General features: G+C 40.6%; 1 protein-coding gene across 1 annotated transcript; it reads right to left on the bottom strand.

Moving 5' to 3' along the window:
• Positions 1-11,161: 11,161 nt before the first annotated feature.
• Positions 11,162-24,995, bottom strand: LOC120736544 (beta-mannosyltransferase 2). The gene is made up of 5 exons (XM_040036768.1): positions 24,387-24,995; positions 22,968-23,078; positions 22,774-22,842; positions 12,459-12,554; positions 11,162-11,907 (listed from the first exon to the last, which is right to left on the bottom strand). The coding sequence occupies exons 1-5, from the start codon at positions 24,426-24,428 to the stop codon at positions 11,836-11,838; spliced, it is 390 nt and encodes a 129-aa protein (XP_039892702.1). The 5' UTR covers positions 24,429-24,995; the 3' UTR covers positions 11,162-11,835.
• Between the last annotated feature and the right edge of the window lie 1,874 nt (positions 24,996-26,869).

The raw sequence follows: 26,869 nt of genomic DNA, 5'->3' as shown, positions 1-26,869 counted from the left end.
TAAGGATTATGCTTTGAATACTTCTTTAAAATAAAATTTTTCAGTCTGATGCTAGTGCAAGGTAAGAGCACACAGAATGTACTACAGTACTGTTTTTGCAAGCAATGTTAAATCTGACCATCAGCTAATGCTTAATTTGGAAAATCAATTTGTTTACTGAAGAAGCTTTGGAAAAAAAAGTTGTCTCTTTTGTGTAAGATATTTTAAGTGTTGTCAGAATACTGATCAGATACAATAATACACATGTTTAACTGACTTATTAATTACAATATGTTGTTATTTGCATTGAGTAACTGACTATATAATAATCTGGCCCAACCCTGCAAACATGATTGCAACACAAGGCACAGAAATCAGACATCAACACCAAGTAATATGTACTACTGTTTGTGGCATTGCGCTTTCAAGTGTGTTGCAATGAAACACTATGAAAACATAGTTTTCCTTTTTGTAGTGTGAGGCCAAATAGCTATGTTGTTGTTGGATGCCTAAGGAAAGCTAAACTTCACCACAGAAAATGAGCTTGTGGTTACATCAGATGACTGATGCTGGAAATGAACATGCATGAGCACAAGTCTAGCAACCTCTTTTCTCTGCCAACTTGTCCCTAAAGCCAAAATGTGTGCCCTACCATGTGCTGTGCGACCAGTCCACAGGACACACAAGAGCTAAACTAAGTCAACCTTCGTTCACCATTTGTCAGCTGGTTGAAACAGAAGGGAGCAACAACTCACAGAAATATGTGAATTATTCATGACCTCTTAATAATTAATCATGTGGTGGTAAGTGATGTGTTAAAATTACATAGCTACAACAAAGAAACAATGCCACTGGATGGTTAATTGGTAGCTGTGTTCTTGTGGGACCATAGTTTCCCTTGTGCTTAGAAACTGACAAAAACAGTCCGGCTTAAAGCGGTAGTTACTTATTGAATATAAGACTCTTACTTTGGAGACGGGTTCAACTCCCTCGTTGGACCATTACTTTAAAACACGAGGTTTTTATGTTTATTTTCAGCTATTGTGTGGTTAGGTGTACACCTAAAATGCTGGCTTCCAGCGGCATTCTGTTTTATAAATCTACAAGCAAAAACGGCCATATCTTCTTGTGTAAGCGTGCAGTTAATTTTGCTTTGCTTGCTAAGCAGAAAGACAATTAGCAACGCTAACTAGCACAGTTTTGGTTATGTTTAGGTTAAAGAATCTTTCCGTTTGTTTGTTTTTTTTTTTTCAGTTTTACTTCCTCTTCCCATTTGATTACCAAATGTTTCTAATTAGCCATTTCAGCTTAGTATAGGCAGTCAGCATCTCCTGCCAGTTCCCAGGTTGTCTTTGTGCTTCATGAGCACAAAGAAATGACATTTCTTTGTTTCTTTATTGGATTCATTGTGTACGTGTTTTTTCCCTGTTCACATTTAGTTTCCAGATTCAGTATTCTCCATGTATGGACTTACCCCAGAAATACACTGGACATGACTGTGATTGCTCCCAATTAAGACAGTGCTTGGATGTCTTCCAGTGTGTTCAGTCCCAGCATTGGCTTTCCACTCCATGTTGTTCAAAATAGGTCTATTTTTATGGGAACTACATTATGCTGTACAGGAAAGAGGAAAAAGGCAGTTAGACACAGAAATCGGTGTCTGCTGAAATACTGGGTTGTTATGAGAGACTCCACTCCTTTCTGGGCTACTTTGAACATCACCTGATGATGCAGGTATTAATACAAATGTCTGATTTAAAAAATCTTCAGTCTGTGACCTCCCTAGTACAAAGCCAGAGGGAAGTAACGGCATGTGGTCAATTTTACAGAAAGGTAAGGACGTACACCGGGTGATGCACACACAAACAAAAACATCTGCTTCCACTATTTAGGAATTGAAGATAAACTGGATCAGTTAAAAACAGACTTGCTGTCTGCAATCTACATGGATGTGTTTCTGCACTCCCTCCTGGTTGAACAATTGGAAAATTTTATTACTGCTATTTTTAAATAAATAGCTACTATACTCCAAATATTATTTACTATTAGTTGACAACAACAAGTGGAGGATTTATATTACTGCTGCCAATATTTAAGGTTGAATTTGAATTATAGATGATGTATTTGAATTTCAGGAGTAGGACCACATCTCCATAGACATCTGTTCCAGTCTGGTGTTCTTGTTTACGTTCTTGTTTACATGCCCCACCCTCCCTGCAATTTCCAATTCATTTACTTTGCATTACTACATGGGGATCTGCCTGGCTCGAGAGCTGCAGCCAGTCCCCTGAGGCATTCCCCGAACCGCAGCCTCAATTCATGCTCAAGCCATCTGCCATTATCTACTAGAATGCTGTCAAATCTAAATGAGGATGTGGTCCCACATAGTGTAATACTTTATATTCTGTTTAATTACCATCATCATATTCTATAAATCAGATGTTTGTAGTGGCTGTCCTGTGTGGACCACCTATCCATTAAATTTAAAAAAACAAACAAACTAAAAGCTCAAAAACACAGGTCTGCTTCTTTATTTGAAAATAAAGTAATATTAAAATTTGTTATCAAAAAGAAAATCAGCTGAATTAAAAAGCTCGAGCAGGGTGTAATATGGTTATTGGTCCATACCAATGAAAAATGAATGTAGAGTGCTGGCAAAGTAGCTGGTTAAACATATTAGATTGAGACAATCGCGTAGATGCTAACCTGAAAGTGCTGTGAGCCTTCATCTTGCCTGTTTCATTAGACCAGATATGGTCAGCTTGCCCAGTTCCACTCATTTCAACAAGGGATGGCCACACCCATACAAAGAAAGAGACAGACAGCTACAGTTTCCTATGAGCACCTAACAAGCCCAACTTTCAGTGGCAGTAGCTGACTGTCTCACAAGATGGCAGTAACATATGGATTGATGGAAAAAGGTGAGAAGCTTTATGACAGCAACGTCCAAGATGAAAGTTGAGAGACATTGTTTTACTTTGGTATGTTCATTTATATCTATTTTTAGATTTGACAAGGCCTTGTCCTGACAAAACACCACTGGGTGATTGTCCATGAATTCACTGAGGCAATGGCTGTCCTGTTGGCTTCCCCCTCTACCCAGACAGCTCTCTTTGCCTAAGCCAAAGACGGTATTTCCAATGGTGAGAACAGAATCTAGTGTGGACTATCTCCTGCTGAGTGCAATGGGTTGCTTATTCATCTGTGAAAGTAGCTTAAGTTAATTTAGAGAGAGAGAAAAAGGAGATAACCTTGTGGCTTTCTGTGGGCCAGACGCAGAATGTAGCAAAAACAGGTGGTTGTTCAAATATTTGTGTAAAACTAGGCTGAAGGACGTGCGCACACTTCTGTAGACATGGCCAAAATCTATAGAATCGGTCACAACTGTGTCTAATCACAATCCGCTTACATGACCGTGACACTGAGATTAAAATCAACACCAGCTGCCGAGTTGTGGGTGGTGGCAAACACATTCCTACAAACCGACATCCTGAGTGTGGCATTATGGGATTCACATTCCTCACATGGGCTAGGGTAAGGTTTAGTTGTTGCTAAAATGTGTTTTCTGGTCTGTCAAGCAAACTTTTGCCTGACTTTTGTAAGTGGGCTGAGCGATCCAAAATTTGGTTATCTGCTCTCTAAAAGAGAGAAAATCACAGTTGCAGGCTAATGATGACGTAATGACACCGGAAATGTTCAAATTTCCTGTTAACTCAGCTAAAGCCGGATATGCAACGGATTTTTAACCTTATGTATTTGTCAGTCTGGTTTGACGGTCTGATCTCCTGAGTATATGTGTGCTTTCAGGGAGGATTACATTGGCCACAGGCTTAACAGGCAACGTATATTAAAGCCTGTAGCTGGGTCATTTGAAAAAAAGAAAAAAAAAAACCCCAAAACAAACGAAAAAACCCTGCTCTTGGGGACCAGAGGCACATAAATATTTGGATTTATTGACTTAGTTTTAGCATGACACACAGTCTGAGCATAAGCTGATAGCTGACCACAAAATCATACGAACCTGTTGCACTCTCTCTGTCTTCATGATCGAAGGGTGTAAATGAGGTAAGGATATGCAAAGACACAGAGCTGAATAAATGCAAGTCTGGTTTGAGGCTATTTGATTGCAGAATATTGCATGAATAATGTCATGTAACATAATGAAAACCTTAAAGTGAAAATGTAAATATAAGAGGTGGTTACCAAATGTTTTGGTCTGTTAAGCTCTACAAAGAAAAGAAAGATCAGCAGACAAAGAGTCAGAGAGAAATAAAAACGTAAATCCTTCTTTGTTTAATAAAGGATGTCTGGCTTGTCTGCTAATCATTTGCTGCGATAATATTTAATTCATACTACAAATTGATTTATATTCTAAGCATGTGACATTTAGTTGCTCTTGTGGTGATTGCGTCGTTAGTCTGCAAACACCATAAATTAATGATGCATATCAGACCTTCGCAATGTGAAACATGTGAAATTAGACAGTTCTCACCTAAAGCTTTTTTTGTGCGCATGCGCCAACCAGCGTGCAGCCTGTTACAGTCGCTCCTGCTTTTTCTCTTAGTTTAGCTCTGTTTTCTTCTGTCTTTGTTAATGGTTGTTTATAATGGAGCACTGTAACGAAAAAGAATTTCCCCTAGGGATCAATAAAGTATTCTGATTCTGATTAAAAGTGATCCACCAGGCACTAAAAGTAGATGACTCTAGATGACATGCACATGGTGTGCGTTTCATCAATTGTGTTTCATAAAAGTGTGTGTGTGTCAGTCACCTGCCTCAGGCTAATTCCTGACCTGCCCAGATTTGTCTCAAGTCTCCAATAGTGTTCACGCTTCTGCTTATGGTTCTCTGCACACACAGTTTGAGAACTAAATGTTTAACTAGCTCATCCTCCTTTATTACATTTCTATCATGAATTCTATTTGTAGGAGAAAAAAAACCCTTCATAGTCATAATACTGTTTACTTTTCTGAAAAGTGCTCCTTTTGTCTCTAGGTGTGTCTCTTTAGATGACAAAACTGTATTTCCTCACATGATGCATCAGCTAGGTGCAGTTAACTTGTCTTGTTTTGGGTGTAATAACATGTTCTGCAAACTGTGGCATGTAACAGAGTTTCGCTGTCAGACTTATGTTGGTCACACAAATCTTACACTGAATAATTGCAAGACTTATAGCCAGTCCTTTAAAAAAAAAAAAAAGTTCATTTAAGCAGGCCTCTGGAGCCTGTTCCAGCTGTCGTGGACAATGCTGTGTCGCACACACTTTTAGTGATAGAAATCAATATTTCCAAGGAGTCTTACAAACTTTTTTGTGGACTATGCAAAAGAAGTGCAAGACAACACAACACTACAGGTTAGTTTTCAACCACTGCAGATTTTTTTTTTTAGGCATGTGAAGATGTTTCACCTGTCATCTGAGAGGCTTCTTCAGCTCTAAATACAAAAGGTGGAGACTCACAGTTTTATCCCTGTGTGTGTGTTTTCCCCCTGAGGGTCATTGACCTACTATTGAGCCAAAGTGTGAAAACATTGGGTGGGCTGGGGGGATTGTTAGAATCACCATTGGGGTTAAGGGTGAAACCACTGTGAGACCTTGTCCCACCCCATCATGTGACCGGTGGAAGGCACCCGAGGCAGTGAGTGGGGGTTGAAGCACCTGGTAATGCATCTCAAGACTCCACTGTAGGTGGTGGACAGCTGGTGTCGCTATGGTCGTTCACAGTGAACGTAGATGTCCTCTTTTACCTCCCCTTTAAACCACCTCAGTCTAGAATGTGAACATTGGAATCATTGAAAGAGTGTGCTTTTCTTCTTCAAGTGAAGGTTTACGTTCTACAAGGTTCGAGGTCTGAACATATCATACACTGTGCTGTGTAACTTGTGTTTGGGAGCTTGTCCTTGAGTTGAACCAGTTTTTGTTTAAGAGTGTTGCTGAGTCTAAAGTGCACCTTGGCCTATGTGACGACATGATCAATGCTAGTCCAACTACCCCGAGGACCACGTCTAAAGGGGACAACACCCACTAAGAGAACAGAATCAACTTTCTGGGAATTTCCTACCTGGATGATTGAGTATGCATCAAGACAACCCCCACTAGGGGTTAAATACCTGGGACTCTCCACCATTTGCTTTTAGAACCAAAGAGGCCTCTTGGATGAGAGGTAAAAATGTCTTCAGAAAATTTAAAGAAGTCCAATTGCTTTCTTTTCTTAAGCACTCAAGACTACCGTGACCTAGATAACTGACCCTACACAGACAATAAAAAAGGTCCTACATGCTAATATGATTTTGCAATTCTCCAGAAGGATATTTGAGAACTGAGAAGTCCATTTTCACCTCTATACAATCAGAGATGCAGGCTTTTGAAGTGAGAGCTGATAACCTCTTAACCTGTCTTTAGTTCAAAGGATGTGGGGTCCATGTTTTCCAAAAAGAATTTCGATTCCTAAGACAAGGAATTTTCTCATTTTTCAACTTAGCCTCAGGGTAGGAGTTGTTGTTGTTGAGCTGTTTTAGAACACTGGTCAATTAAAGTGGCATCATCCTAAATTTATGCCTTAATAGGATCCAAATGGATGTTTGTTTGTTTTTTTTAATTCATCCAGTGAAATGAAATGAAAAGGGAAACCTGAATGGTAACAAAAACTCTTTTTTTTTTTTTTTTCACGCCAGTATGGTGGTGTGGTGGTTAGCACCGTTGCCTTACAGTAAGAAGGTCCTGCACGTGTTACTCTCCAGGTAGCCCAGCTTCCTTACACGGGCTACCTGTAAGGTAGTGGGGTTAAGCTACTTGGCGTTTCTGAATTGCCCACAAAACATATTAAGGATTGTACATTAACATAAAACTGTTGTCGGAACCACACTGAACTTCACCACAGAAACATACACACACACACACACACACACACATGAAGAGAGAGAGTATGCATAGTATGAGAACAGGACAAATCAACAATTAACAATGACTAATTAATATTAAAATCTGTAAAATAATGTATTGTTTGGAGTTTAGTCTGTTACTGTTACTATTTTTACCATTTCTTCTTGGAGCAACTGTAACCCACATAATTTCCTTAGGGATTAATAAAGTATTCTGATTCTGATAGTTTCAGGATGACCTGCCATTATCCAATGACACATTTGCTTACCTGCATCTTTTGCTCGTTTCTCCTCCTCTTCTTTTCTCTTTTTTCTAAACTGAGCACCTGATGGATTTGAACTTTTCTTGTCCATCTTCCAGTGGTTTTAATTTTGCACTCCAGTATGAACACCCATCCCCCAACCCGAGAATCACCACAACATAACCTAACAGACCTACACCTTAGTTCACAGATTCACTTTGTCTAGGGTTTATTTCTGGGATTACACATAACCCAGGATTCAGATCATGAATACATAATGGGCTTAGATTTACAACATTATGAATGAAATGTGCTCTATTTGGCAGCAGCCGGCCCCCTCACCTTTCGACGGGTTGTGTGTGAGACTTTAAATCATCAAACTGTAAATTATAAATTTTAAACTGTTATTGATCCCTTTACCCCTGGTCCTAAAGTGTATGTTTATTTTCTTACTCTTCTTATATTTATTGTTTGTTTGTTTAACTGCACTGCTGTAACTGGAGCCTCGTTGTCTCGTCTCTCTATATACTGGACTGTATGTAGCGGAGATGACAATAAAGTTTTACTTTGACTTCAGCAGTGAGCAGGCGCACCGAGGGCTCTCGCGCTCACTTTTCGCGTATTGAATTTCGAAAAAACATCGGTGCAAATTATAAGTCTGTATTATAATGTCTGGTATTTTCATGTTTGTTGTTTTGTTTTTATTTTGTGAGTTGGTTATCCGGTCGTTAAGTGATGACGTGACGAATCCTACTTCCGGGCCTAAAGTAGTCTGCGTTTAATATGGCTTTTGTGTTGTTAACATGTTTAATGTTTTGTATTTTCTTCTATTTAATCTCAAAAAGCTCCTAAAACAGTCAGTGATCACTGTTGACCTCCCTCGGCTTTTATTACCGCTAATCATTTATTTAAGCTCAGTTTTTAAAACCTTAGGATGTAACTACAGCCCAGCCCATGCAGCAGTATATGAATGACTAACCTCGTATTGTGGATGGATTATCTCAGTTGTTCTCCTGGTTGAAGTTTGGTCCTTTTACAGCATCCTGCCATGCGATTACATTTGTTCCTGACCACCTCTCCTTCCTGTGCCGCAAGCAGCCGGCGAACCTCGCAAACGGAGGTCACCCTTACTCCCAGCAAATGGGCGATAGAAAACCGATCGGTGCCTATGCCATTCCCAGTATGCGCTGGCATGACGTCGGGGCAGCATGAATAAGAGCAATTTTTATTTATTTTTTTGCAGATGCCCATGATGCCGCCCCCCACCACGATGCCGCCCCGGGCAACCGCCTGTGTCACCCTTATCAAAAACCGCTACTGGGTGTGAATGGCCGTCCCTCAGTGTTAGCCCTGTGGCAGGCTGGTGATCTGATAAGGATAAGTGGAAGAGGATGGATGTTTGTTTTTGTTTTGTTTTTTGAGCTGGCTGTGAACATCCTTTTAGGTTGAATTTTAACACGTGGGGTTTTATAATGAAATTTTGCAATTCACTTTTGAAATCAGCCTCAAGTGGCCACGCTGGGAACTGCAGTTTTTGGCCTTTGCATGTTGGCTTCATTTTTCAGCCTTGCAGGTTGCTTCTTGGGTTACAGAAGACTGTTTCACTGGTTTGCAGAAACATTTGAGACACTGTCTCTTAACCTGTTTTCTCTCCTTGGCTTTCCAGTCTTCTCTTCACTATCAATAAACAATAAAAGCCCTCCTAAAGTACACTTAAAAATTAACTGTGTTTCTGTTCTGATTTTATATGTAGCAACTAGTAGATTTCAAATTATCTGGAAAACTGACACATGCTGATAAATCAGCTAATACTAAAACTCCCATAATTTTTCAAGGGAGCAGATTCTGATTGTGCTGTATCACAGACTTCTTCTGCTCCCTTTATTGTTCATCACAGCAAATCAAATGCCTTTATCTCATCCTGTCCTTACCATCCTCCTCTGTCACAACAACCCTCTGCATGTCCTCCTTTGTTATCTCCCTGAACATCCTCTGAGGTCTTCCTCTTTCCTCCTGCCTGCCCGTTCTTTATTCAACATCCTCTGTACAGTATATCCACTATCCCTCCTCTGCACATGTCCACACCATCCCTTGTCTCTCCCACTTTGTCTCCAAACTGCTAAACCAGAGCTCTTCCTTTAAAATAACAAAAATCTTATCATCTCCAACTGTTCAACATCAAGCTCTACCACATCGTCCATCATCTCACAGCACTACAGTCTCGTAAACCTTCCCTTTCAGTTTTGCTGCTATCCTTCTGTCATGTCCACCCACTCCACCCTGTCTGCACTCTTTTCTACACCTCTCTTGTGCACTCTATGTTGCTTTGGGTGTAACAGTTGAAAATGCAAAAATGAATAGTTAACTCCACAGAGCATTTGCTCTGCATATAGTGGGGGCTTTTTGTTCGTTAGAACATTGTGTGTTTTAATTGCACAATAAAACAAGCAATTAGAATAATAAAGCCTCTTTAATGTGGGAAACCTGTCCACAGTTTTAATAAATAAATATATCATATAAAATATAATAAATAATTATAAACACAGAAAAGGCTCACACTGTGGTATACTATTGAAGAGACACTGTGGGAGGGAGGGAAACGGTTCATGTTCCTGTATGTCTGTGTCCTCAGGCAATACTATACTTTGCATTGTAGGACATATTCTCCTCTTTTCTTCTCCTGATCTGCTCTTACACACTGGAAACTCCTGTTCCTCATCTCACCTTTGCTCACTTCATCTCTTTCGACATGTTTTGTCCTTTTTTGCCCTTCGGTGCACTGATGAAAGGGTCCTATAGGACCCAGGCCACACCTTAAATGTGGGGTTAATGCACTATATAAAATGTCCACACACATGTGCAGACAAATAAGTAAAAGTACTTTATCGCGCATGTGCAAAATGCACATGCTTGCATGTGAGGATGTGAACGCACAAAGCAGGAACTTTTAACTCCCACACACACATTGACATTTAGAGGGATCACAGCTGAGACTCACCAAATTGTCTGTCCATCTGTGTCAATACATAAATTCTGAAGTGTGACAGGAAGGTGTGTGTGTGTAAGTTGTTGCAAGTCTTTCCTGAGTTTTTTCGTCATTGTTTCTTTTTACTTCCAAAAAAACCAAAAAACTCCAGAAAAGACATTTGGAAATGACAAGTGCCTACAGCAATCCAACTCATATTACCTTAATCTTGTTTGGCCTTTGCTGGGACATTAAAGCAAAGACATGCAAAATGGATGTTTACAGTGAACATTTCATGACAGTGTACTCAATTGATGGCTATGCCCTCTTTACACTTAACACTGGTGGGTTAAGTGCTCTCTTAGCGTAGCTCCTCTCCCTAGAATTTTCTTTTTAGTCAAAAGCCTATTATTAAAACTAAATTAAAATTTCAGTCAAAATTAACACTGCAGAAGAAGCAAGAATGCAATTAAAATATTTCCCACAGTAACAAATTGCTCACACAAATTTTAGCCTAACGCTAACCACCACTGGGACATGGCGTGCGAGCACCTGCCTCCACTGTCAAAGTTCTAAGTAATGTGCTTAGCAGTACAGACTGATATACATACTTGGGGATAACAACTCTGACTATGTTAGCCCTGTTATTTGTTTCCTCTGTGACCCTAAAACTGCAGTAGACTTTGAAAATATAAAGGACTATTTTCTATCTTTTCCATTTAATCCCTCTATTTAGCCAGGCTTTCTTGACTGTCCTGAATGCACACACCATATTAGTTACATTGTGTTGCTGGAAGCCTAAATCCAGAGACCACTATCAGAGCCAACATACACTGAAACATTTTGAAAAATGCACCAAAGTGTGCATTTTAACATGCTGAAGATTTAAGTATGGGTATAATACCTCACTTAAGAAGCTGACCTGTGGACCAGAAGACATTGTTAAGTCTCTCTGGATACGAAAAAATTAATTTACTTTCAGGTTCACAGTAGTTTTCAGGGGCCTGTCTTTCTGAATGTTCTTTTGGGCTTTTTCCCTCCCTTTAATTCAAACTAGGCTATGTTCTCCTGATAACACATGAGGCAGCCTCAGTAGTCCTTTGGACAACTGCGGTTTAATATAAGAATTTAACAAAAGAAAAGAAAAGAAACAGAAGCGATACAGTGGGATGAAAATGTATTGGGAACAGTCAAATATTATGTGAGCACAAGTTGCTGCACAGGCTCCCTTCCTTAATCAGCCTTCGGTCGTGTCTACTGTATTAAAATAAGACGTTTAACATTTCCATCATGTCTGGTTGCCTGATGGCTGGTTTGAACTTTCTGAAGAGAAACAAAACTCGATGCTGACAATCTATTTCTTGGATATCCTGGAGGGAGCTGCACTGTGAAGAATTCTAGAGACATTCTGACTGTTAGTGCCCCCCCCCCCCCCCCCCAAAAAAAAAAGTCACACCAGACAAACAGCCAGCTGATTTGCAACAGCAAGGAGAATGCATGCTTCATTTAGGCAAGATCACAATGTAACCAGTTCTTTGTTACAGTGTATTAAGATTTTTGAAACACTTGAGGAAAAGAACAGCAATCTCTGGTATAATCCCCAAGAAGCACTGTCAGATACAATAACTAACTTTAAAAGATTAAAGCAGTTCATTCAGTATGTGACTGTTAAATTTATATTTGCATTAGAATGCTATGTTCTGGCCACTAAAGCAGTGGTCCAGCCTTCTTCTTGATTATCCTTTAATGCATCTACATCCTGGTGAGGAGTTAATTGACTGCCTGGCTGCTTGGTGCACCCTCCTCTCCAGACTCCTCTTCCATCACCTTCTTCTGGAACTCCTGCATGGAAAACAAAAAGACTCAGAGTGTTTGAACATTAAACACTTACACATTTGATGATTGCTAGGTGAACAATATGTGTGTAGACAGCAATGACATAAACCTGACCAGCATAGGAAAAAAACCCTGATAGTGATATTTGACTGAAAAACAGATCAATGATCTTTTGGCACCAGAATGAATGACATAATGACAAAGTCATGAATATTGCTTCAAAGCTACTCACTAGTCTCTTTATCCAGCACCTGATCAATGACCCTAAATTGTAACTGCTCTGTAACTTGATGACTTCGTCCATGACCGCTCAGTGTCTCATAAACTCCATGTCCTTTATAAAAAAAAAAAAAAAAAAAAAAAAAAGCTTTTCTGTGTTGCTGGAGCAGTGAAACTCTAGAAGCTTTGCGGCTGCTTAGGCTGTTGCTTTGTGGTGTTGAATCTCGTATGGTTAATGTGAATTTCAGCACAGCAACCACATCAAACAACAGCAGGTGCATGATTTTCACATCAACAGCTGGTAATGAGATCTGGATGTGTTTGCCTGTCATCCTCACCCTGAATCTGCGCAGCCTTGCCAGTCTGTCTTGCAGAGTCTTCTCCTGGCTGGAGGTCAGCTCTGCTACATGAGTGCGCCACAGCTGCTCTTTCTCCTGAAAGACCAAAATGCAGTTTTAAGATAGACTATATATAAAAGATGGACACATTTGTCTTAGCTGCTGGTTTTGTGAAATCCCTTCATTCCTTTTGAAATCGGATGTTAAGAACAGGAAGTGGTTCTTACTGGGGAAACCAAGTACATGGAATAATACGGCCCCAACAATAGAGACACTTTGGACACTAATTCCCCCACCTCTCCCCCCTCCATAGAGCCATCACCACCTTCAAACTGTTCACCTACAACACCCCCCTCCTCACCCCACACAAAAGAGGATTTCACACCACCTCCTCCCACCACAACTCTTCATATTCATGAAGCAGATGTGAGGAAGCAGTTTAAGAACCTGAATGCTCGGAAAGCTCCTGGCCCAGACGGCGTGTCTCCTGCCACCCTCAGACACTGTGCAAACGAGCTGGCCCCAGTGTTTTCTGGCATTTTCAACTCCTCACTGCAGGCATGTCATGTGCCTGCCTGCTTCAAGTCCTCTACCATAATCCCTGTCCCCAAGAAACCAAGGATCACTGGACTAAATGACTACAGACCTGTGGCTCTGACATCTGTGGTCATGAAGTCATTTGAGCGCCTAGTTCTCTCCCATCTCAAGACCCTCACGGCCCCCCTCCTGGACCCCCTGCAGTTTGCATACAGAGCCAACAGGTCTGTAGACGACGCCATCAACATGGCCCTACACTTCATCCTGCAGCATCTGGACTCCCCAGGAACCTACGCCAGGATCCTGTTTGTGGACTTCAGCTCTGCCTTCAACACCATCCTTCCAGACCATCTCCGAGGCAAGCTTTCCCAGATGAATGTGCCTGATCCCATCTGCCGGTGGATCACTGACTTCCTGACGGACAGGAAGCAGCATGTGAGGCTGGGAAAGAATGTCTCGGACTCTCGGACCATCAGCACCGGCTCCCCTCAGGGCTGTGTTCTTTCTCCTCTGCTCTTCTCCCTGTACACCAACTGCTGCACCTCCACCCACCAGTCTGTCAAGCTAATCAAGTTTGCAGATGACACCACCGTTATTGGGCTCATCTCGGACGGGGATGAGTCTGCCTACAGGAGGGAGGTTGAATGTCTGGTGTCCTGGTGCAGCCACAACAACCTGGTGCTGAATGCCCAGAAGACAGTGGAGATTATTGTGGACTTCAGGAAGCACACAGCCCCACTCCCCCCCATCATCCTGACTGACACCCCCATCACCTCTGTGGACTCATTCCGCTTCCTGGGTACCACCATCACCCAGGACCTGAAGTGGGAGCCCACCATCACCTCCGTCATCAAGAAAGCCCAGCAGAGGATGTACTTCCTGAGGCAGCTGAAGAAATTCAACCTGCCAACACGGACGATGATGCAGTTCTACACTGCAATCATCGAGTCCATCCTCACCTCCTCCATCACCGTGTGGTACGCTGGAGCCACTATCAGGGACAAACAGAGACTGCAGCGTGTTGTGCGCTCTGCTGAGAAGGTGATTGGCTGCAGACTCCCATCTTTGCAGGACCTGTACACCTCCAGGACATTGCGGCGTGCAGCTCGGATCTCAGCTGACCCTTCTCACCCTGGTCACAGTCTGTTTGACCTGCTACCCTCAGGCAGGAGGCTCCGGTCCATTCGCACCAGAACCTCTCGCCATAAGAACAGTTTCTTCCCCTCTGCTGTTGGACACATGAACAATAACCATATGACTGTCCCCGCCACTAACACATGACCCTACGCTGTGTCACTGCATCATTCCATGTCTGGCACTGATCACCACCTGCACTCATGTATATATCTATCTACGTAGCACTCTTAATTCTTATTCTCATGTATATATCTCATGTATATCTCATGCACATATCTTTCTACGTAGCACTTTTAATTCTTATTCCTACTTTTATTTTTTCATGTCTATTTAAGTGCTATTTATGACACTATGTTTGCACTGAAGCACCGCAGCAATTTCCTAATGTTGTAAACCTGCTCAACATTTGGCAATAAACCCCTTTCTGATTTCTGATTTCTGAATACTGCATGGTAACAAGTTGTCAACTTCATTTTACACTGTGGGCCACATACAAGCTGCTTTGATCTTAAGTGTAACTCTCCATTCTGTCAGTGTAAAGAATCTGAACTGTACCCTGCTTACAAGCAATATTCCATGTAGAGTAGTCCAGCAGCTGGCACTGCCTTTTTATACTCCATTTGTCTTAATCAGCCTGCCATTAGTTTCTATGTGGCTGCTGTTTATGAAAAATGAGTTTAACTACATCCGTAGTTTTCATAATTACAACAGTAACACGTCTGCTGACGGTTAATGTTTCAACCCAAAGCCCCTCTGACTGATCCTCACAATGACACCACACAATCATCAAAACTTGGCAAATTGCTCCCACAAACTTGTCAGTGGAGTTGAGACGGAAAATAATCAACTCAATTTGTCAACTTGTCAGTGATCGCCCGTCTGAGCAAATTTGCACCAAGAGTGCTACCCCATATCCCTCTCCATAATCATTCAAAGGCCTTTAAAGAAAGAATGTCTTGGTTGTTTGTCTGGAAGTGTGTGTGTGTGTGTGTGTGTGTGTGTGTGTGTGTGTGTGTGTGTGTGTGTGTGTGTGTGTGTGTTCGCATTGACTGTGTAACTGCTTTCACCTTCACTCCATATGTGTCAGCGAGTCTTCCTCTTGAAACTGACTGACATTAGAGCAAATGGCTCCCTCGCTCACATCAACTTCCTCTAAACATTACGGCTCCCCAGACCCACACACAGCATGACAGGAACGTTAATTAATGACAGACGCTGTTCATTGAGCGCAACTCGCATCGGCCTTCTCTCTCACACACATGTGTGTAAATTCTACTTAAAAATACACACAAACACACTGCAGGAAATTGGATCCAAGAGATTCAACAAGAGATTCAAATTTGAGGTCAGGAACACACCCGCCAGCAGACCCAGAACTTTTCATCACACACACACAAGCACGCCTACTTAAGGCTCTGCGGTGCAAGCCCAGCAGAATGTATGTCCTGTTATATCACTGTACCAGGGGAACTTTAGCCATCAAAATAATCCTACAGAGCCTCAAAATATTATGGAGGATTAAGTGAGAATGATTGTGTGTGTTTTCTGTTTTTCTGTCTTCTGAACTGTTTTTTCTTAGATTTATTTCCTCTCTGGATGTACTTGCTTATATGAAGAATAACAGGCGGACACGTGGATGTAACCTCCAGGTCTGTGAAGTAAAACTTCCATGGCCCTGCTGCTCACAGGCTTTACAACCTCTTACATACTTTGAGTTTAAGGTCTCAATAACTTTTAAAGTCTCATTCCAATTAAAGTGAAACTTTATAACAGAGCAGGGGTGTTAAACATAAGGGCCAGAATCAGCCTGGCAAACTCTCCAATTTGTTCCACTGGATGGATGGTTTTGGAAAATGTAAAGGCAGGTCTAGATTTTGGATGTTTAACCCTGTAACGACAACTACATCGCATTTGATACATACATAACAAAACAGGAAAAACACCGTTTTTCAGACCTCTACTAAATACATTCACCCTGAAAAAATGAAATAAATTGCAATATACATGTTTAAGCAATAAATTGCCGGCTGTGACTTTTAGTACTAGTAGTAGTAGTAGTAGTAGTAGTACTAGTTTTTAGTTGAATTAACCTTTTAAAGTCTGAACTATGAAATAATAACCAGAAAATTTAGATTTTGGTAAACTTTCTGATAATTTCTTTAATTAAAACGAATTTGCATAAATAAGTTTAAATGTGAGAGTGAGAAAATGTACCATTTTAAGAAAAATATTAGCTCATTTTGAATTAGATGGCAACAACACAGTTTGGAACAGCTTAGACGAGGCCATGTTTATCATTATGCAGCATCCCTCTTCTTTTTACAACAGTCTGTAAAACAGCGGTCCCCAACCCCCGGGCCTCGGACCGGTATTGGTCCGTGAGTCGTTTGGTACCAGGCCGCGAGAGTTGAGGCTCAGGTGTGAAATGTCTGGTTTTCAGGGTTTTTATCGGTTTTCAGCGTTATTTTGTTATCGTTTTTATCGTTAACTCGGTTTTCCTGGGTCTTTTCACGTGTGTTATGAATAAATCTTCTTTTTTTCGGTACCGGTACTAGTTTTATTTTGTTGTATTTATCCGCGACACCTTAAAGGCTGGTCCGTGAAAATATTGTCGGGCATAAACTGGCCTGTGGCGCAAAAAAGGTTGGGGACTGCTACTGTAAAACATTTGGAAACTACAGAGACCAGTTGCTGTATTTTTGAGAGCACAGTGTTGTCCCACTATTGTCTGATGTAGGATTCTAGTTGCTCAATGGTCCCCGTGCTTCATTGCTGTGTTTTCTGCTCCATGATGCGTCAGATGTTTTAAGCTGGTGAAAGGTCCGGACTGCAGACAGGCCAGTTCAGCGCCTGGACTCTACCTCAAAGCCGTGCTGTGTTAATAGCTGCAGTGTGTGGTTTAGTGTTCTCTTGCTGAAATATGAAAGGCCTTCCCTGAAAAGAAAAAAAACATCAACAGGATGGGAGCATGTGTTCTAAAAACTGTTGAACTATTGCTGTTGCTGTTCCAAATGTGCAAGCTGACAGATCTGTATGTACTAATATACCCACATACAATCAGAGATGAAGGCTTTTTAAAATGAAACTCCTCTTTCAAATTTCAAACCATCTAACTACAGAACAGTTTTCCCACTTTGCCTCTGTCCATTTTAAATGAGCTTTAACCTGCGTTTGTGGATGGTGCAGAGAACTGTGTTCACAAACAATGATTTCTGGAAGTGATCCTGGGCCCATGCTGCGATTTCTAAGACAGAAAAAATGCAGTGCTGCCTGAGAGCTTGAAGACCACAAGCATCCAAAATCAACTGTCACTGCCACTGTCTCCAAACCACATCACACCACCATCTTCTAAATTTGCCCATTTACTCTTGCTCCTTCTGTCATAGCTGTCCAGATTCTCCAAATCTTTTAATGACATCAAGTACTGGAGATGATGAAAATTTTATTTTGGGGAACATTATTCTCAAAATCGCCCATCTTTACCTCTGAGAAACCCTGCCTCTCAAAAAGACTATTTTTATACTGAGTCATGTTACTGACCTGTTGCCAATTAACTTTTATTTCCCCCAGCTTTTTTGATATGTATTATTGCGATCAGATTCAAAATTTGCTAATATCTTTTTTCAAAAATGTAATATTTTCTTAGTTTAAACATGTAATGTTTTTTCTTTTGTACTGAGAATAAAGAAATGGATCTAGATTTTCAAATCATTTCATTCTTTTTTTTAAAAAATTGTTTTTAAATTTAGTTACATTTTGTTTTACAAAATGTAACTAAATTTGACATTTTGTCAATTGAGGTCGTAGTTCCTAATTAACCTTCATCTTGGCTCTAGTTAAATGTGTCCTGAAAGCAGTCAAAGTGCAGCTAATGAACACATAGTACAAAGATGTACATAGTATGAAATTTAAAGTTGCTAACTGCAATTCAAAGGCTGGAATCAAGTTTTGATCGCTGCACAGTCCTGTCTGTTTTCTGTGTAATGTTCACTCAAGACTGAGTCACAGCAGCTTTTGTTAGTAATCACTAATAATTTGGAAAAAGTTACAGAAATATGTAAACAAATGTGCATTCTCTCTCTTTCTGTTTTTAGCAGTTTACATGCCCCCCACCCCCCCACCCCCCTTGTGCAGATGACACTAGATGACAGAAGGTCATAATTATTGTATTTCACAGGAAAGTTATATAAGCATTTTAATCTGCACTACATGTGTGAAACACGCCAAAGTTTGGACGTCAACTATAAAAGAACAAATATTTGGAGGAAGGTCACACTTGGTTAACGTTGGTCTGTCATCTCGCAGAAGACTGGAGATGCTATAAGCCATTAAAGAAACTAAATAAAAACGTACTCCCACAGGATGCTGCGGGAACTGAAAGATGAAGAAAGGTGAACTCCATCACTAACAGAACTAACGTGCAGACATTATTTGTATAAAAAACCCAAAGGAATAGCTTTCAACACATATAGGGGGAGTTAACAGTAAATATGAGCTAATAGACTGCATACAGCTATCATTAGTTAATCACTAAGTACTGAGAGTGAGACCCTCACCACACGAAAATCTCCTCTTTTCAATTGAATTCAGTTTTATTTATACAGCGCAAAATCACAACAGTCGCCTCAAGGCGCTTTATATTGTAAGGGGTAAGCTTTGTGTTCAGATAAACTTTAGGTTGACAACTTCGGCGATGAACAAAACATCACTTTTGACAAAGGCTCTCAGCAAATTCCATTGGTTCCAGGAGTTTTCAATGCGTCCTATTGCTAATTAATATTTTAGCTTCTCAATCTAAAAACTAGGAAACTCTGAAGAAGTCAGAAGTCTGTCTATCCAGTTTGCTTCAAAAAGGAAAGATGCCAGACACATGTTGACATGTCTTTGAAGATCAGCTCTGCGTTGTCCGTTAGAATTAGAGATATAAAAGGATGCTGTAGCTGACCTGTTTTTATGCTGCACCCTATGCCTTTTTTCAGGTTGTCAAAGGAATGGGGGGAAGAGGAAAAATGCACATTCCTCAATAGATGGTTCTGAAGGTCAATGTGATAATAATGTTATATAGAACTATAAAATAAGTAAGTTAAAGGGCTGAAGCCTGTTGTAGTTTATAAAACGAAATGTTTTTTCTGTGAGATTTCAGTTGCTTGTTCGGTTTGTCGGACAGCAGAATGCCTCCTAACCATTAAGGATTCTGGCTTATGAAGTGTCACCTGGTAGCAATCAGGATGGTACCTGTCCTATTTAATGTGAAGGACAAGATGTAGATGATCTCCATTTTGCCTCATCTCAGCAGAGAAAACAGCAGCTTTCCTAGGTCTGGTTAATGTACGGCATGATCTGTAACATGAAAAATATGCATGCAGCAATGAACTATGCTAAGGTTTTCAGAATTTTCACTACAGATTCATAATTTGTATGTGTGTGGTGTTTTTTAAGGACTTTTAATGCAGCGCCAAAGTTGAGCAGCACAAAAGAATCTAATGTAGCCAGTAGTACAGTACTACCACTGTAACTGCCTCCATGTCTCTGAACCAAAGGCCTTTGATTTAGGTGATGTCAGATGCTTATGTAAGACTTAAAAAATGTTGCTTGTTCTTGCAATCACTATTCAGTGAGTTTGCCTATAATAGTACATAATTTAGCAAAAACAGGCTCTAAACCAAGAACTTTTTGTCCCAACTTCAGAGAACTAATTTGGAAATGCACAATATTGAAGGCAGACAAGTATGCACTTGTCTGCCTTCACACGCATTCACCAATTTCCTTCGGGGCCAACCTTCAGGATCAATAAAGTTTATTGAATTGAATTTGAACTTGAGTGTCATCCCATTTTTAATACATAGGGTTTAATACCATGTTGGCCCACACTTTGCAGCTATAACAGCTTCAACTCTTCTGGAAAGGCTTTCCACAAGGTTTAGGACTGTGTTTATGGGGATTTTTGACCACTCTTCCAGAATCCCATTTCAGAGGTCAGACCTGGTCTGCAGTCTCTGCTCTATTTCATTCCAAAGGTCTTCTGTCTGGTTGAGGTCAGGACTTTGTGCAGGTCAGTCAAGTTCTTCTTCACCAAAGGTATAATCATCCATGGAGTTTGCTTTGTGCACCAGTGCACAGTCATGTTGGAACAGGAAGGGGCCATCAACAAAACTGCTTCCACAAAGTTGTGAGTCTGGAACTGTCTAAAATGTCTTGGTATGCTAAAGAACTAAGGGGCAGAGCCCAGCTCCTGAAGATAACCTTACACCATAATCCCTCCTTCACTAAATATTACACTTGGCACAATGCAGTCAGTAAAAGTACCGTTTTCCCTACAAGCACCAAACCCAGACTCGTTCTTTGGATTCCCAGGAAAGCATGATTCATCACTCCAGAGAAATGCTTTACACCACTACATCTGACACTTTGCATTTTTCTTGGTGATTCAAGTCCTTTTTCAAGGACTTTCAGTTGTCCGAGACCAGGCTATAAAAATCAGTAAGTCCTGGATGCATCCATCCATCCATTCGCTTCCGCTTATCCTTTTCAGGGTCGCGGGGGGGTGCTGGAGCCAATCCCAGCTGTCATAGGGCAAGAGGCGGGGTACCCCTGGACAGGTCGCCAGTCTGTCGCAGGGCTAACACACAAGGACAGACAACTGTTCATACTCACATTCACTCGCACATTCACACCTAGTGGCAATTTGGATTATCCAATTAACCTATCCCCACAAACTGCATGTCTTTGGACGGTGGGAGGAAGCCGGAGTACCCGGAGAGAACCCACGCAAACACGGGGAGAACATGCAAACTCCACACAGAAAGACCCCGGCCTGATGGTGGAATTGAACTCAGGACCTTCTTGCTGTGCGGCAACAGTGCTAACCACCGTGCCACCGTGCCATATGTCCTGGATGCAGCTGAATTAATTCCTCACGACAAGTTCAATTGTGAGGAATATACAACTGGACTTTTTGCACAGGTGGCATCCTATCACAGTACCAATTCATTTGGAATTCACTGAGCTCCTGAGCGCACCCCATTTTTTCCACAGATGTTTGTAGAAGCAGTCTGCATGCCCAGATGCTTGATTTTATCAACCTGTGGCCATGGAAGCGATTACCTGAATTCGATGACGTGGATGGGTGAGTGAACACTTTTGGCAATATAGCTTAGGTTTAAAAGACACCCATCTATTAAGTTTTTCGTTTGGTTATTTTGGTTGAATTCATTGTAATGCACTCACTTAAATCTCCATGTTGACTTGTCAACATTACAACGGTTTTCTGGTATTCATATGGCTCGATTGACACATTCCAGTGGTGAGCACGTGTGACATTTTATACAGATTAACCCTTGTTTAATGAAGACTGGAGGTCTGTTTGGGTTCAGGTTGCTTTTCTGCATTGGCTGTATGTTTCTCTGTGTTCTCTGTGCATATGTCAGAGGTCATAAGTCACTGAGTCCATGCACATTTGTGTGTACTTTTGATGTGTGGCTCTGGGTTAAGTTAGGGTTCAGCAGAAAGTACATTCCACACTGCTGTGAGAGTGACTGTCTACTCTATCAGGGTAAATGTTGTCATCAGCTTCCTGTCTTTTTATTTTTTCTGCAGAGAAGCAGAAACACTGACAGCAACAGCAAGCCCTCGTCCCCTGTTGACCTTAACACGCTCTTGTCAAAAATTGGGCAACTGCTCAAAGCGTCCACAGCTGTTTAGTGTATGCTGCATTCCAAGTCCATGAGAGTGTTCATCTGTTTTGGCAACTGTTTATGTGTTATGTTGTGTTTTGAATAAATCCGTACTATCAATGCAAAACCACTTTCTTTTGTTTCATACTGCCAAATGTCTATTTCATTCTTCTACTGCGTGTGTGTCTACATGCTCTCCCAAAGCGACTGATAAACCCTGGCAGTCTTGACAGAGGGCCAGAATTGTGTTGCCTAGACTGTTAATTCCAGGAAGTCGATCTGATTTTGCCCTGAGCAACAAAGTGAACCTCAACGGTAGATTAATGCTCATTGATTTGGCGTCACACCACGGCCCGTCTACTTGATAGTTCAGCTCTCTGTTTCCATCAGACTGATTACTACAACCTGGTCTCACGAAAACCTAAGCTTGCCGTCTTAAAATGTGAATAAATGAGTCACCTTCACAGTGTGTGTGCCTCACAAGTGAAGGAAATAAAAAACAAACAAAAAACACTGACTTCACATTTGGTATTTGCTAATAACTTAATAAGGAAGATCATTTTCACACAAAACCCTTGAAAAAGCTGTTTAAAAAGTGTTATGGAAAGCATCCTCCCAGTCAAGAACATTCAATTATTAAACTCTGAAAGGCTAAAACAGTGCCTGGTTTCCAATAAATAGTGCTGATGGCCAGCTTGATCTATCACAGCACCGGTCACATTCAGTTACTATTGCTTGGCTCCTCAGTCCAGCCTGTGTGTGTGTGTGTGTATGTGTGTGTAACAGGCATGTGGTTTCTAAGAAGAAACAAGTACAAGCTGTTGAGCCTAAGCTGCTGTCAGTTAGCGCAACCCTTCATGCTGTGCCAAAGGTTGGAAGTGAAGACTATGTTTGTTTTGCAGATGTATGGACTTGTAGAGTGTGAACCATCCAGTCATGTGTGTATGTGTGTGCACGCGTCTGCTCACCTTCTTGCTCTCCTCTATTTCTCTGAGTCGTTTTTTTTCCTGCTGCTCCTGCTCTAATCGCCTGCGGACCTAAATCACACAGACACACATACATGCACACACACACAGCACACACACACACACAAACACATGGATATACATGAAATTTGTGCACATTTGGGGTGTGATATTTGATTCGGTCACACTTGCCATACCCTCTCTTCTTTCCTGTCCCTCCAGTCGTTCCCTAAAGCCGCCGCTCCTTCTGTCCTTTCCGATGTTCTCAGAAATGCATAGTCCTCCTCTTTACACAAACCTCTCATTGACTAGAACCAGAAAAGTGGCTTTTGTGAGTGTCATGAAACAGCGTCAATGCTGGAACACAGGCAATATGGTGAAGTGGTGAAAAAGTAGTCCCTTGGTGGTGTCTGGATATTTTCAGTATTTCAGTATTCAGTATTTATTTCTTACTAGAGACTCATTGAAGTTACATTTCTATGTGGTATTCATTCTTACACACACCACACTTTATGATTCACATAAAGCTTCTGTTCATAGTTTTATGCCACATATGTTACTGTAAGTGCAACACCCATGACTAGATGCTAATTTCCAGTGATGCACGCTAACAATGCTAAATGTTTTTTGTCTAGAGAACTGGCAAGTAGGTATTTGATTTGGGTAAAATTACCAAATACAAAAATAAATGTATAAAATTTTTAGAAAATTTTTAAAATTCATTTATTTCTGTGTATTTTAATTCACTTTAAGAAGTCATCAGATTTCAGTACATAAGGGTTAACTTACTTGCCTTTGGGAAGAAGCCATAGCATTCAGAGGAAATTTAGGCACAGGGAGAACATGCAAACTACACACACAGAATTGCCATCAATGTTTCAATCCAGGAACCTTCTTGCTGTAATGCCACAGCGTTAACCACTGCCTCACTTTGCTAACATGCTGCCTGAGTCGGGATGCAGCCATTCATTGGTTTTTCTAACATGTTAATTATGACATGTTGTTTTTCTTGTCTGAGATTATTTTTTTTACTTTAACTTTTTTACACCACTACATTTTCTGGAAGGTCTGAATAGCTTGTAACTTTGTGGTGACTGGTGACTGTTTCCCCCTTGGGCATATTGACAGCAAAAGACATATAAACCTGCACTTTACCATGATGCCTGCCTTCCCTGCTTCCTTCATATTCACTGGGTTGAATCCAGGTTTTACAAATGTTCACTTATATAAACTTGAAGCAGTCAAATGTAGGACATTGTCAATATGTAGGACAGCGGGACAAGAGATAAGTGCTGCTTCATAACTAGGTCACCCTTTTACTGGGATCACCAAAAGGTCTCATGAATATAAAAATGACACTAAATGACATCTGCTATGACCTCAGCTGCCTCACAAGATCTCAACCCAAATGACAAATACACATGTGGAACAAATGCACCGAGGAAATGGAAACTGTTTATTGGATTTACTGTGTTTCTTTTCTTGGCTTTTCTCAGAATTGTTCTACTTTATGTTATCTGAGGATAATTATCTATCTGGTTGGTGAAGAATAAATATATGAAGAAACTTTCAACCCTACACCCATGAGTCTTCAATCCCAGCAGCATGTAACTTACCTTTGACATGGGAATGCCTTGAAACCTCTTCTCGTGCGTCATCTTAAACAACAGATCTGCGGCTCATGACACACAGATGTTCACATTTTATTAAGTCTCAGTGATGCTTTTATGTCACACATTTAATTTTCTTTCAAAATCTGTGAAAACTTTGTAGCATTTAGAGTTAAATAGCTAATCAGAAATTAGCTCAACTCACCTGTAGGTCAAGAAGAACTGTGTCCTCTCTTTTTACACACTCTTTCGGGTTCAGTGTGTTTTGAGATCTTTCTCACCCCGCTCTAATTGCCTCCTCTTCTGCTCAATCTTTTAGAATACCCACAGATGTGTCCTTACTCAGCTCAGAGTCCCAACAGAAAGCTGACGATCGGAGTCATGGACGTTTTTGTACAGTAACAGTGCAACACTTAAATGCTGGTCATTTCCACAGTGCCGTGATAGAATTGCCACTATCCTGCTAATAAAAAGTCAGGAAGCCAAGAAGAGCATAATAAATAGGTGACGCTTTTTAAAAATTAAAGTTCGTGGGTCACTGTATCTTAACCACGATGACACACAGTAAGAATTAAGTAAAAAAAAAATTACCCTTGTTTTTTTTTTTTTTTTTAAAAAGGTACAGGCACATTTTAGTCTGTATGCTAATCGAAACAAACCATCATTTAATTTAACTATTTAATAAAAAATATGAATCTTTGTATCCTCAGGTATAGAAAAGTACCATTTTAATATGCCCACATGGGTCAAAAATAATTGTCAGCATTGTAAATATACAGCTTCATTTGTCTTTGCAGCTGGCATTCTGCTGCTGTGTTACCCTCCCCCATCTGGGATGAGTAAAGTTCATGATACTCTGTTATTTTAATTAATAGTATTTTCAGCAGGCTGCTAAAAAGGAGCCTGACAGCCACATTAGCTGCTCCTGTGATGGATATGCAGCACTGAGGCTCTGAGTGTTTCCACTGAACACGTTCTACCACAGTGTTGTTACATTGTTGCTGTATCAATTCAGATCAGGAGATGTGACCAAGAGAAGTCAAAGCTGAGTGAAACTTTTCACAGCAGGGATCACTTCCTTTCCAATTTCTCATTCAGATTCAATGAGACATTGGATTCTGTCTATAAAACACGATAAAGGCATGAATTTCAGTGCAGATATTTTGCATGAAACAGATCGCAGTAGTTTCCTGGACTGAAGAATGAAGCCGATACTGATGCGCCAAAAACTGCATCTCCTAAAACGACCACTTGAGGCTACCTCCAAAGTCATTCTGGGATTAAAATGTTCTCATGAAAAATCTGACACAAATCATTCAACAAGTTTGTGCTTCAGTTTTAACAAGTAAAGTTCTGATATTTTATTATTCTGTTACTTAATAAAATCAAACACAATAACAACAACAAAAATAAACATGGTGTTAATGCTTAAAACTATAAAGTCCAGAAACCGTCTTTTATGTACAGTCTGTGCTGCTATATGAACTTTGAACTTTATTTGCCAGGAACTTTCCACAGATAACAAAACAGTGATATACGAATAATAAAGAACTACAAAAACTTCTTGGTAATAGTTCATTAAACCTCTTTTTAGTTTTCTTTAATAATGTCAAATATTTGAATTTCCCTCAGACAACTCAACTTTGAAATTATTTGTACAGCAGCAGAATACAGTTATAGTCTGGTGTCTATGCATCAGAGTTCATCACTCTTTGGTATATGGTATGGAATTGGGGGTTGCTGAACAAAATCCAGCCAAAGGTGGATGACGAGGTGGCGGAGGGGTTGGAATTGCAGGTAACGATGCAAGGCGACGGTGGAACTGACATGTCAGAGGTAGATATTGGTAAGTGCAGGATAAATTGACCACCAAATTGGGGGGTTACTATGTAACTCACACCAATGGACTATAGGTTTAAAAACAAAAATTTATTTCTGTGGACCACATGAACAGACTCTTTCTCATGCTCCTTTTGCTTGTTGCTTTTTCACTGCTCGTCTTTGAGCTTTCTCTTTACCTCCACTGGTAAGGCTGATGGTCATTCTCCCTAATGCTCGTTCTGCCATAGTTTATGTCCTCTGTCCTCCCCCCTATTGCTGTTTTACAAATATAACTGTAGCTATAAAAAAGCTTTAAACAAGTTGTTGACCCCAGGAACAAAGTCACAGAGAAAAATCACATGGTAAAAGACCTCTTTTTATTGTAGTATGCCTGCATGCGAGTCTGAAACCCGCACAGCCTAAATGAAAGCCATGCATGCTTTGTCCTGTTTAAAACATTTGGTTATAATCAACGATAATTGAAAGGCGATGATCCTTCAGCACTGTAACAGCCTAACAGTTACATGTTAACTGCATTAGTCCTGATCATAATATTGGATGGAATGAGTAAGAAATAACTATGATGACAATAATATCATGGTACAGCTTAGAAACAAGAAACATCTTGAAATCAAACACCAATCACGTAAGAATACAAAACCTCTGGA

Source organism: Simochromis diagramma, unplaced genomic scaffold, assembly GCF_900408965.1.
Source record: "Simochromis diagramma unplaced genomic scaffold, fSimDia1.1 OVJJ01000371.1, whole genome shotgun sequence".
Lineage (NCBI taxonomy): Eukaryota > Metazoa > Chordata > Actinopteri > Cichliformes > Cichlidae > Simochromis > Simochromis diagramma.
The sequence above is the reverse complement of the archived record's forward strand: the minus strand, read 5'-3'. Positions and strand labels throughout refer to the sequence as shown.

Coding starts and splice junctions, on each gene's coding strand:
- LOC120736544 (XM_040036768.1), bottom strand. CDS start 24,428: ATGACGCACGAGAAGAGGTTTCAAGGCATTCCCATGTCAAAG. Junction 22,843..22,967: donor GGGACAGGAAAGAAGAGAGG/GTATGGCAAGTG, acceptor TGTGTGATTTAG/GTCCGCAGGCGATTAGAGCA. Junction 11,908..12,458: donor CAAGGCTGCGCAGATTCAGG/GTGAGGATGACA, acceptor TTTTCCATGCAG/GAGTTCCAGAAGAAGGTGAT.